Below are 15,397 nucleotides of genomic sequence, written 5' to 3' on the forward strand. Positions count from 1 at the left end.
ACATGCAAAACATCCATGCACAATGTATTTAGATCAAGGACATCATTTTCCCCCTAAATTGTATACATGTTACTGTGTGTACGTCCCGGCCTGGGTTTACCACAGTTAAGATTAGAAACACCATCGAAAATAAATGTTTTAACTTCTGATTTAAAAGCATATTTTTAGTTTTATTATTTTTATTAAAATCGATCATACTTATGCTTTGTGAGCGCTGTGTATCATCTTTTTAATGATCACAACTTGTATGCTAGTTATCCCTCCTGTCACCGATCACGCACTGACAAAGAAGTCATTACGCTGCCTCGCACTTCACAGACGCTGTATAAATGTAGAACAGGGACTACGCCGCATTAGTCAGGGTCAAGGTTGTGCGTGATTAGATACTCGATTCTGATTGGCTAGATTTTGGTATATAATCAGAGCGGACAAAATTTCTGCCTCTCAGTTCGTACTGAAAACAAGAAGGGAACGGAGCGTGTCTGTGCGCTTATAATCTAGAGATTCCAAAACAGCTGATTTCTGCATTTTCTAAGGTATGATTAAAAACTCATACAGAGATTCTGATTGAAATATGTGTACAATTTCAATTTTGTTAGGAACAAAAATAGTTCCATCGCTTATTTATTTTTGTTATTCCCTTGTACTGTATTCATCGATGCGTGAAGATGTAAACAACGAGTCCCGTTATAAACATTGTGGTCACTGGCCCTCGAGGTCAAAAGTAGCGTCCGTAAGTTTTGTCGTTCTCCTCAGAAAAATGTCACAAAGTTATTTTATTTATAACGTGTACAGTATCCAATGTAATTAGTTTTTAACTATCTTGAGCAGCTGATAGCCTATATTTACTTTTATTATTATTTTTACTCACATCGTTTTTTCTAAAGATTACCATTTCGATGTGCATGCAGTTTATTTTATTATTTCATTTGGTAGAAGCGTGGCGAATCAGGAAGTGTATGTTAATGGTTTCATTAATTATATTCTAGTCAATGGTTTATGTTTGCTTTTATTTCATGTTTATTTCTTTAAATCAAAATAGCAGAATAATAAATTATAATAGATCTATTAGAGTCATTATATGCAATCCAATCAAAATTGTTGTCCTTTGTAATACAATCAAAGGTCGAAAGTCTTCCCAATCAATCTAATTCTATATATAATCTTAACATTTACTGTAACTTTTTTTTAAAATATATTTACTTTTGACTCCAAAGAGTGTTGTATACATATTTAATATATGCCTATTGCTTTACCTGCATATTACCAAAATAAATTTAGATGATGAGTAGGTACCAAAAGTTGATTTAGAATCAAAAAGTCCATGCTTAAACAGTACTAGTGTCAAATTATTGTTTTGGTAGATATAAAATGTAGATTCTACTTTGAAATATCATGGTTTATTTAATATTATCTGCCATCATTTCCAGGGCTTTTACTGATATTATCCATAGGTTAAATTTCCTGTGTGTTAGACGCAAAAAAAAAACAACGTAAAGGACTCTCAAACCAGAGACGTGTATATCGGATACACGTCGCTGCCCAAAACTAAATGCCTGCATGTACATCTTTCAGATGCATTGTAATTTCCAAAATCTGACATACAGTAAAGAAATAATGGTTGATTTCAATGATACTGGTATTTCATTGTGTTTGTATTCTTAAGGAATCATTGTTACCTGATGAACAACTTGGATGCTGAAACTGCGTTACCATGATTTTGTAAATTTTAAAATGTCACGCATACAGGACTCCTGGATTTCAAAATGGGACTCCTAATTAATTTTCACATCTGAGGGTTCTTTGGGACCCTGTTTAACAAAATTACAGGGAAAACCCTAATACCTAGGTGAGGTTGACATTGGAAATAGTTCAATGGTACAAAGATTTATATAATCTTACAATGGCAAATAATATTACTCCTAATGGTAGGAAAAAAGTGGAAAGCAGTAAAATCATTTGAAATGGGCATCAATACTATAAACTACAGTGGTTTCAATGGAATGGTTCACCACATATTTTGACAAATTCTTCCATGTTTTAATTGTATTTATAAAATAAGATTATCGACCACCCCACTTTGTCCTCTGTATAGTGTGATTTGGAATGATGAACAATAATTAATTATATATCAAGTATGCATTTCCATACATTCAGGTCATACAAAGTTTAGAAATACTTTTTAGCTTGTCTCTTCGAAGAAGAGTGAGAGCTTATGTTGTCACTCCCGCGTCGGCGTTGGTTTTCCAAATGTTAAATTTTTGGTGCAAGTGTTGAAAGGCATAGTAATTTATGGTAATATGGTCCCTGTGTGGGTCAAACTATCCCCTGCCGGAGTTAAACTAAAAGATTTTTTGGAAAAAAAAACAGATTTTTGAAAATTTTTGGACTTGGACAATTTTTGCGTTAAGTTTTTGGTGCAAGTGTTGAAAGGTATTAATACATCACTTTATAATTGTACTAGGGTGCTGATAATTGGCAATAGACTCCCTCTGGGGTTAGACTATCCCCTGCCAGAGTTAAACTAAAAGATTTTTTTGGGAAAAAACCTGAATTTTCAAATTTTTGGACTTAGAATATTTCTGCGTTAAGTTTTTGATGCAAGTGTTGAAAGGTATTAATACATCACTTTATAATTGTACTAGGGTGCTGATAATTGGCAATAGAGTCCCTCTGGGGTTAGACTATCCCCTGCCAGAGTTAAACTAAAAGATTTTTTGGGAAAAAACCTGAATTTTCAAATTTTTGGACTTAGAATATTTCTGCGTTAAGTTTTTGATGCAAGTGTTGAAAGGTATTAATACATCACTTTATAATTGTACTAGGGTGCTGATAATTGGCAATAGAGTCCCTCTGGGGTTAAACTATCCCCTGCCGGAGTTAAACTAAAAGATTTTTTTGGGAAAAAACCAGAATTTTCAAATTTTTGGACTTAGAATATTTCTGCATTAAGTTTTTGGTGCAAGTGTTGAGAGGTTTTAATACATCACTTTATAATTGTACTAGGGTGCTGATATTTGGCACTAGACTCCCTATGGAGTAAGACAATCCCTTCCTGGAGTAAAACTTTAAAAAAAAAATTGGATTTTTTCTTTTTAAATCTGTGTTTTTTTGTTTTTGTTTTTAAAGCTTTGGACTTTGTGTTAAGTTTATATTGTGAGTGTTGAAAGGCATAGTAATACATGGTATTAGGTTCCCTGTGGGGGTTAAACTATCCCTTGCCAGAGTTAAACTGAAAAATGGGGAAAAAACACATTTTTAAAAAAATTTTGTGCAAATGTTGAAAGCTATTTAACACATCACTTTATGATTGTACTAGGGTGCTGATATTTGGTAAAAGAGTCCCTATGGAGTTAAACTATCCCTTCTTGGGGTGAAACTGAAAATAAAACAATGTAAAAATGCTCACAATAGACAATTTATACCGGTCCACATTTTTCAAGGGAGACAACTCTCATTAGGATAATATTTTGTCAAAAAATTGAAGAAATATGTCCAAAAGCAATTACATTTGTATTTAATATATTCATTTAATCTACAACAGCATAGCTTGTCTCCCGAATGTTTGTCAATAAATAATTTATATATATATAAATTGGTATGGTTTTGAAAATTGCATGAATTCACAAAGCATAATCTGATCAAGTAAACAATATAAATATTATTAATGCAATTTGCGAAACCATTCCAATTAATACATTTTAATTATTTATTGACAAACATTTGCGAGACGAGCTATGCTGTTCTCCAACAGCTCTTGTTAGATGCAGTTGTGATTCTATTTTCCTTTAAAGGGGCATCCCTTCGTTCGGACATCATAAACATGTACAATTTCTATTGATGAAATCTATTTCTGAACGATGATCAATGAGTGTCTGTGCCTACATGTATTGAAATCGACGCTGAAATGTACAAGAAAAAGGCGTATCATTTATAAATACCGTATGTCTTTGCGGTAATTAGTGATACTTTGGGTCGGATTAAGAATTTTCAGAACTTAATACTCAAAGAACTTTATTAATGTAAAGATTATAACTTTTACTACTTGAAAAAGATATGTATTTTCCTGTAAGTTTGATTTTGACAACCTAAACTTTATTCAAGCGAAGGAATCTATGCCCCTTTAATTATTATACAGAGACATTTCTTTTTGGACTTCAAAATGAGAATCAGACATGCGACAAAATTGATAATGTATGTACAGTTCTATAATTACAATAAAGTAGATTTTATTTCTAAGGGCTTTCATAATAGCCCCATTCCAAATTGAAATTATTTTATTTCTAAGCTGAATTCCCAAAATTTGTAGTTCACCCCTAAAATACTCCCCAATTTACCATAGAAATTTAAAGGATTTTTCTGAATCAATTAGGTTATTCAGGAAAATTGTGGGCCAGGCCCCATGGCCCCCTCAAAAATGATCTCTGTACAGTACAGATATAAATGAGAATATGAGGGATATGAATGCTGTATTGGTTTGTACAGATGTGAATATGAGGGGTATGAATGCTGTATTGGTTTGTACAGATGTGAATATGAGGGGTGTGAGTGTTGTACTGGTTTGTACAGATGAGAATATGAGGGATGTGAATGTTGTACTTGTTTGTACAGATGAGAATATGAGGGGTATGAATGTTGTACTGGTTTGTACAGACGAGAATACGAGGGGTGTGAATGTTGTACTAGTTTGTACAGATGAGAATACGAGGGATGTGAATGTTGTACTTGTTTGTACAGATGAGAATACGAGGGGTGTGAATGTTGTACTGGTTTGTACAGATGAGAATACGAGGGGTGTGAATGTTGTACTGTTTTGTACAGATGAGAATGTGAGGGTGTGAATGTTGTACTTGTTTGTACAGACGAGAATACGAGGGATGTGAATGTTGTACTTGTTTGTACAGATGAGAATACGAGGGGTGTGAATGTTGTACTGGTTTGTACAGATGAGAATACGAGGGGTGTGAATGTTGTACTGTTTTGTACAGATGAGAATGTGAGGGTGTGAATGTTGTACTAGTTTGTACAGATGAGAATACGAGGGGTGTGAATGTTGTACTGGTTTGTACAGATGAGAATATGAGGGGTGTGAATGTTGTACTGGTTTGTACAGACGAAAATACGAGGGGTGTGAATGGTGTACTGTTTTGTACAGATGAGAATGTGAGGGGTGTGAATGTTATATTGGTTTGTACAGATGAGAATATGAGTGGTGTGAATGTTGTACTGGTTTGTACAGACGAGAATACGAGGGGTGTGAATGGTGTACTGTTTTGTACAGATGAGAATGTGAGGGGTGTGAATGTTGTATTGGTTTGTACAGATGAGAATATGAGTGGTGTGAATGTTGTATTGGTTTGTACAGATGAGAATACGAGGGGTGTGAATGTTGTACTGGTTTGTACAGATGAGAATGTGAGGGTGTGAATGTTGTACTAGTTTGTACAGACAAGAATACGAGGGGTGTGAATGTTGTACTGGTTTGTACAGATGAGAATACGAGGGGTGTGAATGTTGTACTTGTTTGTACAGATGAGAATATGAGGGTGTGAATGTTGTACTTGTTTGTACAGATGAGAATATGAGGGGTATGAATGTTGTACTGGTTTGTACAGACGAGAATATGAGGGGTGTGAATGTTGTACTTGTTTGTACAGATGATAATATGAGGGTGTGAATGTTGTACAGGTTTGTACAGACGAGAATACGAGGGGTGTGAATGTTGTACTAGTTTGTACAGACGAGAATACGAGGGGTGCGAATGTTTTTCATTTCCGTTTATACAGCTGTACTGAAATATCTTGAAACTTACTTGGTAATATTGACTCATTATAGTCATATCAAATTGTTATCTATAAACTGTTTACATTGGATGTATAAATCCTGGTATTCCCGGATATGACACTCCTGTTTTTGAATCATAGCTTTTGTTTTAAAATACTAGATGGATGTAAGGTGGACTTTTTTGTATATTCACTGAACCGTGTAGACTTTAGTTTAGAGATGGTTGTAAGGTGGACATTTATAAGTTTATGGAACTTTGAAGACTTGTGCCCCCTTGACATTTAACAACCCTGTTCAGTATACCCCTGTCTATTAGTTAATGAACAGGGGTATACTGAACAGGGTTGTTAAATGTCATTTTGTCTATTAGTTAATGAGGGGCTGCGGTGGCCGAGTGGTTAAGGTGTACCGACACTTTAACACTAGCCCTCCACCACTGGTTCTGCGAGTTCGAAACCTATGTGGGGCAGTTGCCAGGTACTGACAGTAGGCCGGTGGTTTTTCTCCGGGTAATACGTCTTTCCTCCACCTCCAAAACCTGGCACGTCCTTAAATGACCCTGGCTGTTAATAGGATGTTAAACAAAAACAAACCAAACTATTAGTTAATGTCATTGTCTAGTTGTAACATCATGATATAATGGTAACGTCGTTGTTTTTATATGTATTTTGTTATGTTATAACTTTGAAAGTTATAGTTTTCCACTCCTAGCAAAATGATACTATGAAAACTCTGTTATATACCTTTTAAAATTTTGTAAACTTCACATATATATACACTTGGTACCCTGTAAATATTTCAAAATATCTGTTTGAATTAATTATCACAGTTTTGAATAGTTGGTATATCAGTATTTAACAAATCATAACTATTATATTATTGTCAACATGTCAATAATGTGTGTCATGTGTATTGAATTTCTTACCCAGGGAAATACCATAGCTCATTTGTGCTGTCATTCAGTTCTTAATTTTGATTAACTTGTTTTTCAGAAAGAATTCCAACTCATCATGCCTGAGTTGTTGATTCAAAATGAAGGCTCTAATGGAGCTGAAGGACTTCCTCCTTCACCCCCAGAACAGGAACGTAAATCCTTGGCCGAGATGATCAATCGTAGGATTGCCAGTAGGGACCCCTGGTTCTCCCTCGAATTCTTCCCTCCCAGAACAAACAATGGAGCTATCAATTTGATCAGCAGGTAAAATGGCATAGCTAAGTTATAGCTAATCTAAATGTTGTTCTATCAGAACATGTCCATCTGAACCCAAACCTGTGTTTCATTTGGCCCCAACACCATATGGGAGACATTTTGATGAACATTGTATATATAAATTGTAGCTATAGTTGTCTGGTATGAAACTCTAAACCAGTATTTACATGTTACAGTTTTACTACACAGTGAAATAATAATACATAAACAAGTACTGGGCCTTCTACATTCTATTGCTAATTGCAGCAGGTATGAAAACAACCAATAAATGACTGTGTAATTATAGGTAATTCAAAAACTTGATTGTCTCCCTTACATTTACATGCTACAGTATTAATGATTGTCTCCCTTAGACTGACAAGCTACATAAAACTAACAAATGCAAAATGATGTGCTATTAACTACAATATACATAGGAATGCTTGTAATAAACAATGACAAAAATAGTGCCTGTCCTGAGGCATGCCAATAGTTCTACTGGAAATAGGGAGGGAGCTAGGGTTGCAAACATTAGGATGGCCGCATTGCCTGCAAAAATAGCTAGCAGTGGCAAATTGGTGGGGTGTGTCGAGATTGATGATGTCACTGAAATCGTAGCTGATTAGCCTAATTGGCAGCAAAACATAGTTTCGTAAAAAATGATTTATATTAAGTTATCTCACTATAATCTCTCTGAAAGCAAACTGAGACAGGGACTAAATGGAGTCCCACCCTTACTGGGACAGGGGCTGAATGACTGATGAGCTGACAGGTCCCACGTACGTGCACCCCTTACTGAGACAGGGACTGAATGGCTGATGAGCTGACAAGTCCCACCCCTTACTGAGACAGGGACTGAATGGCTGATGAGCTGACAGGTCCCACCCCTTACTGAGACAGGGACTGAATGGCTGATGAGCTGACAGGTCCCACCCCATACTGAGACAGGGACTGAATGGCTGATGAGCTGACAAGTCCAACCCCTTACTGAGACAGGGACTGAATGGCTGATGAGCTGACAGGTCCCACCCCTTACTGGGACAGGGACTGAATGGCTGATGAGCTGACAAGTCCCACCCCTTACTGAGACAGGGACTGAATGGTTGATGAGCTGACAAGTCCCACCCCTTACTGAGACAGGGTCTAAATGGCTGATGAGCGGACAAGTCCCACCCCTTACTGAGACAGGGTCTAAATGGCTGATGAGCTGACAAGTCCCACCCCTTACTGAGATAGGGACGGAATGGCTGATGAGCTGACAAGTCCCACCCCTTACTGGGACAGGGACTAAATGGCTGATGAGCTGACAAGTCCCACCCCTTACTGAGACAGGGACTGAATGGTTGATGAGCTGACAAGTCCCACCCCTTACTGAGACAGGGACTGAATGGCTGATGAGCTGACAAGTCCCACCCCTTACTGAGATAGGGATCTGATTGGATGATGAGCTGACAAGTCCCACCCCTTACTGAGATAGGGATCTGATTGGATGATGAGCTGACAAGTCCCACCCCTTACTGAGACAGGGACTGAATGGCTGATGAGCTGACAGGTCCCACGTACACCCCTTACTGAGACAGGGACTAAATAGCTGATGAGCTGACAAGTCCCACCCCTTACTGAAATATAGGTGTTCTGATTGGCTGTGTACCAGCTGGCTGACATGTGCCAGCCCTCCTAGTATCTCCAGTGATAAGATACTGTGTATGTGTTTACTCGACTGACAGTTTAGGTGTGTAGTAGCCCTACTTTAAGTACAGTGTAAACATTCCCAGATTACAGGTATAAAACACCGCCTTCACCAAATGTATTGTTAACTTAAAGTGTTTTTATCTCAATTATCAACATCTTGTTTTTTCATGCATGTCAGATATGCATATCATTCTTTTCTTTAAAGTCAAATTAAACTCATTCCCCTAAAGTTTGATGATAATGAATTTAAGTATTTATAAAAAATATATTGTATATATTATTTGGTAAAATACTGTAAAGCTAATTTGATGAAGTGAAATTTTTTGTGTCGCCAGTACTGCAAACTTTTCTTTTATTGAATGTAAGGAGTTTTTGAAGACCAATTGATGTAATTTTCAATTAATTACAAGTTTGAATTTCTTTCAATAACATTGTTTGTCAAAGAAAATGATGTTTCAATAAATATTGAAAGGCTAAGTTGCCAAGATTGAAAGGCTAGTGGCTAAGATGAGCTGCTCTCTTGTTTGTTAGTTTAAACATCCAGGTAAAAGCAAGAATATAATTCATGGTCTAAATGTTAAAACTTCAGGATGAAAGATTCCCATCTATTACTGTTTGTGTCATACAATTTCAGCATCATCTTTCTTCTTGCGTAAAGTGACCCCCCCCCCCCCCCCCCCCCTTCTCCTCCTCTCCTTCCCTTCCAATACTTTGATATATCTTTTTCAAAATTTTATAACTTTACTTAAGAAAAACAAAGTATTTACAATATTAGTTTGGGGTAGATCATTGCTAGCTGGGAAAGTTGGATATCACTTTACCATGACCAAAATGAAATAAAAAATTTACTTTTTTTTTTGTGATTGATCTTTTTTCACAAAATATTTTTTTTAAATCCTCAATTAAACGTTACAGTATAACAAAACTAAGTTTGCCTGAGAAAAGTGATTTTGATGTGATCATGGGGATCAAGGGGGAGGAAGAGGGGGGGGGGGTCACTTTACCATGGCCATGGTAAAGTGACCCCCCCCCCCCCCCCTCCCCCAACCCACCCCATCCCTCCTTCCCTCTCCAATCAATAAACTAACAATACGTAAGCATGGATTTTTAGCCCACCATCATCAGATGGTGGGCTATTCAAATCGCCCTGCGTCCGTGGTCCGTGGTCCGTCCGTCCGTCCCTAAACAATTCTTGTTATCGCTAATCCTCAGAAAGTACTGAAGGGATCTTTCTCAAATTTCATATGTAGGTTCCCCTTGGTGCCTTGTTATGCATATTGCATTTTGAGACCAATCGGAAAACAACATGGCCGACAGGCAGCCATCTTGGATTTTGACAATTGAAGTTTGTTTTCGCTATTTCTCAGAAAGTACTGAAGGGATCTTTCTCAAATTTCATATGTAGGTTCCTCTTGGTGCCTAGTTTTGCATATTGGGACCAATCCAAAAACAACATGGTCGACAGACGGCCATTATCGCTAAATCTTAAATTTTATATAAAGGTTCCCCTTGTTTGAAAAGTACTAGCTATAGATGGCTGTTTCTGAATTTACACAGATTAGTAAGACTTAGAGGAAGGGAAAAGTAGAGAAAAGATCAATCTGACATGGAACATATGAAGGTCATTCAATGGTGGGTGCCAAGATCCCTCTGGGATCTCTTGGGTTTTTTTTAACCAAACCTTTCATTATTTTAATTCAATTTATCTATATGGTGGGCTATTCAAATCGCCCTGCGTCCGTGGTCCGTCCGTCCGTCCGTCCGTAAACAATTCTTGTTATCGCTAATCCTCAGAAAGTACTGAAGGGATCTTTCTCAAATTTCATATGTAGGTTCCCCTTGGTGCCTTGTTATGCATATTGCATTTTGAGACCAATCGGAAAACAACATGGCCGACAGGCAGCCATCTTGGATTTTGACAATTGAAGTTTGTTATCCCTATTTCTCAGAAAGAACTGAAGGGATCTTTCTCAAATTTCATATGTAGGTTCCTCTTGGTGCCTAGTTTTGCATATTGGGACCAATCCAAAAACAACATGGTCGACAGACGGCCATTATCGCTAAATCTTAAATTTTATATATAGGTTCCCCTTGTTTGAAAAGTACTAGCTATAGAGGGCTGTTTCTGAATTTACACAGATTAGTAAGACTTAGAGGAAGGGAAAAGTAGAGAAAAGATCAATCTGACATGGAACCTATGAAGATCATTCAATGGTGGGCGCCAAGATCCCTCTGGGATCTCTTGTTTTTTTTTTAACCAAACCTTTCATTATTTTAATTCAATTTATCTATACAAAAAATAAGATTAGTATAGGCAAGTGATAGAAACGGAGAAAGTGATGATTGATATGGGTCAGCTATTGGTCACTTTACCATGACCACATTGACAAAAAACTTTACCATTAAAAAAAATTGATGATTGATTTATTTTTTCAGTTTATCTCAATTACATTATTTACATTATAACAAAACTAAGTTTGCCTGATAAAAGTGATGTGATCATGTAAGGGGGGGGGGGGGGAGGGGGGGGGGGGGTCATGGTAAAGTGACCCCCCCCCCCCCCCCCCCCCCCCCCCCCCCCCCCCTCTCTCTTCCCCCTCATTACATGAATCACATTAAATTAACTGATCACGATTCAATTCAATGGTTTTTAAACGAACATTAATGTTCGGTTATTGCCATCAAGAACTGGGCTGAGAAATATGACCATATTTGGTAACCACATTCACCAATACGCCATCTACTGTCTGTTTCAATGAAATATGGCTGCCCCCATTGCCTTACGCTTCAAATAATTTACCTGCAAAAACATCTTCGTTTTATATAGTAGTTTTACCGAAAATGTTTAAATATATTCAGTAGATGTTTTCAAGATGCGTACGATTTGAGAAATGCATAACGCTAGCGAAATGTTAAGACTAAATGAACCTGAACTTTGCGAATAACTCCAGGTCAATATATTTATGTAAACAACTATTGCGCAGGCGCATTCGTCTCCGGATGTTTAGAAAGTTTTGTATCATACTATGGGTTACTGTACGTGTTAACAGTGTTTGCGAGAAAGAACTGTACATATGTATAGACTTACAATTAGGTGGCATTTGTGGTCAGGGTGACTGGTCATAGCGTTAACGTTGTCATCGATTTCCATATATCAATTTCCTTTGACGAAAATGACCAATAAATCAAATGCAAATGATAATATCTTGTTATGTGCACAGGATTGCTTGTTGTAGGCGATACTTGGAACGTATTTACTGTTGTAAGGGAGGTAACTGCAAGATTACGGAAATCAAAAGTTAAACCAATTTGATTGCAATTGGTCGATTCTTCCATGACTTTGGCAGGGGGTTTACAATCGAAGTGACAGATAATCACGGCAATATTCAGATGATATCAACAATAACATATTTGGATACGTGTGGTTGGCAGTTGTCATGTTTAAAATGAACAATTATATAGCTTGTTTTTATTTCGGCAAAGACGAGAATATTTACTAAAACGGACCACATGTGAAGCGGACTTGGAAATACCGAAACGAAAAAAAATGGGGCTTAATTATAATATAAACTGGCATTATTTTCAGAGGATTGAACAAAATATATGTTCTGCAATGCCTGATTGTATCATATATAAAATATTAGAGGTTTATTTGACCGAATTTTAAATTAATTATTCATTTGCGAATCGCGGCCCGATTGTCGTTAGAGTTGATTACCGAAATGGCCGATAGTGGACCCAAAATCGATATTTTTACGAGAATTTTTTTTTCATTTACCTTGAAGTATTTTGAAATAATTTGCAAAATACCGAATTCACGACCAAATTTTCGATTGTGACGAACTTCTGAGACGGTGTTAAGTTCATGTTAAGTCAATCTGATGAAAATCAGCTGTTACATGGCTACGTTTACTATGCACTACGTCTACTAGGTATTTTTTTTTTAAAGACGGAAATCCGGATTATCTAAAAACAAATGCAAAAATACTTGTGATATCCACTTAATTTGATATTCGGCCGTTAATTATTATCTGTAGTTTTATAACTTCTGATATATTGTGATTGATACTCTATATAATATTGCTGTGGAACTTGTGTTATTTTTCAAACAAATTCATTTTAATAATTTGTTAATTTAGAATTTTCATCAAGTCATGATCAAGACTTGAAATTCTCACTACACCATACTTCAAACACGGAGTAATCCATGGATTGATAAAAAGAAAATTGAAGTCAAGCAAATGAGTTAATAAAATGTATTTACCTTAAATATTTTTTCAATATACAACAAATGTTCAGATGACTATTTGTGCCATGCTGTTACAAGATTCAGTTATAATTCTAAAATCTAATTACAACTTTAGTATGTAAATATATGTTATCCTGTCAATATCCACAAAGCGAGTGTAGTCAACTGTACTCAAAGTCATGCCAGTAGATAGCGGTACACATACTTACTGCTTACATCTAGTACTTACTTGTGTGAATTATAAATCAATAACAAAATTGTTCATATATTTCTATATATGACTTCACAAATTATGTTGTGTCTGAAGATCTGAATGAAGTGAATAAACGATGTATTAAATTATTTTTATGAAATATTCAAGTCACAGATCATTCTCTTAAAAATATTGATTTCAGGTCCATTTTGGTAATTCATCTATGACGGCAATCAGGCCTCGAATGGCGAATAATTACAAAAATTTTAAATATATCTCAGTCAAATTAACCCCTAATATTTTACATATTATTAATTTTGACATTGGAGAACATATAATTGAGGTCTTTTAAAGGCGATTCGCCTCTCTGACCCATCACAAATTCCCTACAGTTCACTGATAATTGTATTTTAATTAATTGTATGTACATTATTAAATTAAGATTTCCATTTAAATGGGGATTGAGCTTATATTGATTGAATTCTCTCCGAATACATCAAACTTATTAACCTGTAATAGAATTTCACTGTCACTGTCTTGTATAATTATTTGTGATTACATTTACAGTAATTATTATGTGTCATAAGCAAACATAAGATTTATTTAGTCATCTTATAGTTGTCCAGAAAAGATACAGACAAGTTTTGCTAAAAATAATCAGTCTTTTAAGATACTGTAAATATTTTCTAAGTCCAGAAAAGGTACAAAAAAGTTATACCCGAAATTTTCAAAGTCCAGAATAGGTACAAAAAAGTTATACATGCAATTTTCTAAGTGCAGAAAACTTTTGCTAAAATTAATGAATCTTTTCAGATCTTGTAAATATTTTCTAAGTCCAGAAAAGGTACAAAAAAGTTATAGCCGAAATTTTCAAAGTCCAGAATAGGTACAAAAAAGTTATACATGCAATTTTCTAAATGCAGAAAACTTTTGCTAAAATTAATGAATCTTTTCAGATCTTGTAAATATTTTCTAAGTCCAGAAAAGGTACAAAAAAGTTATACCTCAAATTTTCTAAGTCTAGAAAGGTACAAAAAAGTTACATCTAAAATTGTCTAAGTCCAAAAAAGTTATCAAAAGTTACATTCATAAATTCTAAGTTTTCAAAAAGGTACAAAAAAGTTATAACTTTTTAGTACCTTTTGAAAAAGGTACAGAAAAGGTACTAAAAAGGTACAAAAAAGTTATAACTTTTTATAACTTTTTTTGGTATGGGTTCTCTAATAAAAGCACTGGTAGAAAGTACAGAATAGAGCTTCATCAATATATTATCAAAATTACTAATTACCCCAATAAATATAACATTTTACATAAACCTCCTATGACTGATGGTGAACTTAAACTTGCAAATCTCCTGTGTCATTCCAATTTTGATATGTGTAAATATATACACGTACGGTATATATATAGATATAGATATGGAATGATTCACAAATTAGCACACAGTTATGGAATCTTATAACACCCCCGAAAACTGTTCTCTCCACATAAAGGATGTGATTTGTGCAATAACATTGCTGAACTGTGTGGTTCACTATGATTGGATGATCAACATTGGAAAGGGGCAATAAATACGGAATGTGTCATCCCATCGAATGGACTGTAACCGTTATCAGCTTTGAAGTTGAAATGAAGCTTGAAGTGTTCTTTTCCTGTTTGCTGAATTATTTGATGAAGATAGTCTTTGTATGGTTGTTATTCTTTATCACATTGTGTACAATATTGTAATTATACCAGAAGTATATCTTCTCATATAAAGATTTATTAACATCAAATAATTCCTGAACAAAAGGAGTCAAGGTTTTTTGTTTTGAAGTACCATACATGCTTGAGTACAGTTTCACTAGGATACATTCCTAATCCGAGCCTTGATTAGCAGCTCTGGTTTTGGTTTTCAGTAGTTCTTTATGTGTGTTTCATCATATTAAGTTGAAATATGCTAAACTAACGATGTAACTAGCCTAAATTTAGTGCATATTAGAAGTTGGCATCAATAAGGTCACAGAGTCCTGGCTGTATAATAACTGATGATGCCTTCCCGAAAGAAAGACATATTTTATTTTCATCCATCCAAGATAGATCAACAAACTTCCAATTTCAATTAGGACCTTACAGAAACATGCAGTGTGTTCAATCATATCAGAACAGCTGCAAACATTTCAAATTATTTGCAATTAATTCCTAAACCAATATCAGTAAATTTATCGACTTTAAACTTAGAAGATTACTGATTTTGCATTAAACAATAATGTTCGTTTACAGTACTTCCAGTACTTTGATTAAATGTATA

General features: G+C 35.4%; 1 protein-coding gene across 1 annotated transcript in view; it reads left to right on the forward strand.

Moving 5' to 3' along the window:
- The first annotated feature begins 459 nt into the window (after positions 1–459).
- Positions 460–15,397, forward strand: part of LOC117344501 (methylenetetrahydrofolate reductase-like) — a 69,321-nt gene continuing 54,383 nt past the window's right edge. Inside the window, exons 1-2 of the mRNA XM_033907261.1 lie at positions 460–536; positions 6,777–6,982. Coding sequence (XP_033763152.1) covers positions 6,795–6,982 — 188 coding nt within the window. The 5' untranslated portion in view covers positions 460–536; positions 6,777–6,794. The remainder of the gene's footprint in view (positions 537–6,776; positions 6,983–15,397) is intronic.

This window comes from Pecten maximus, chromosome 16, assembly GCF_902652985.1.
Source record: "Pecten maximus chromosome 16, xPecMax1.1, whole genome shotgun sequence".
Taxonomy (NCBI): domain Eukaryota; kingdom Metazoa; phylum Mollusca; class Bivalvia; order Pectinida; family Pectinidae; genus Pecten; species Pecten maximus.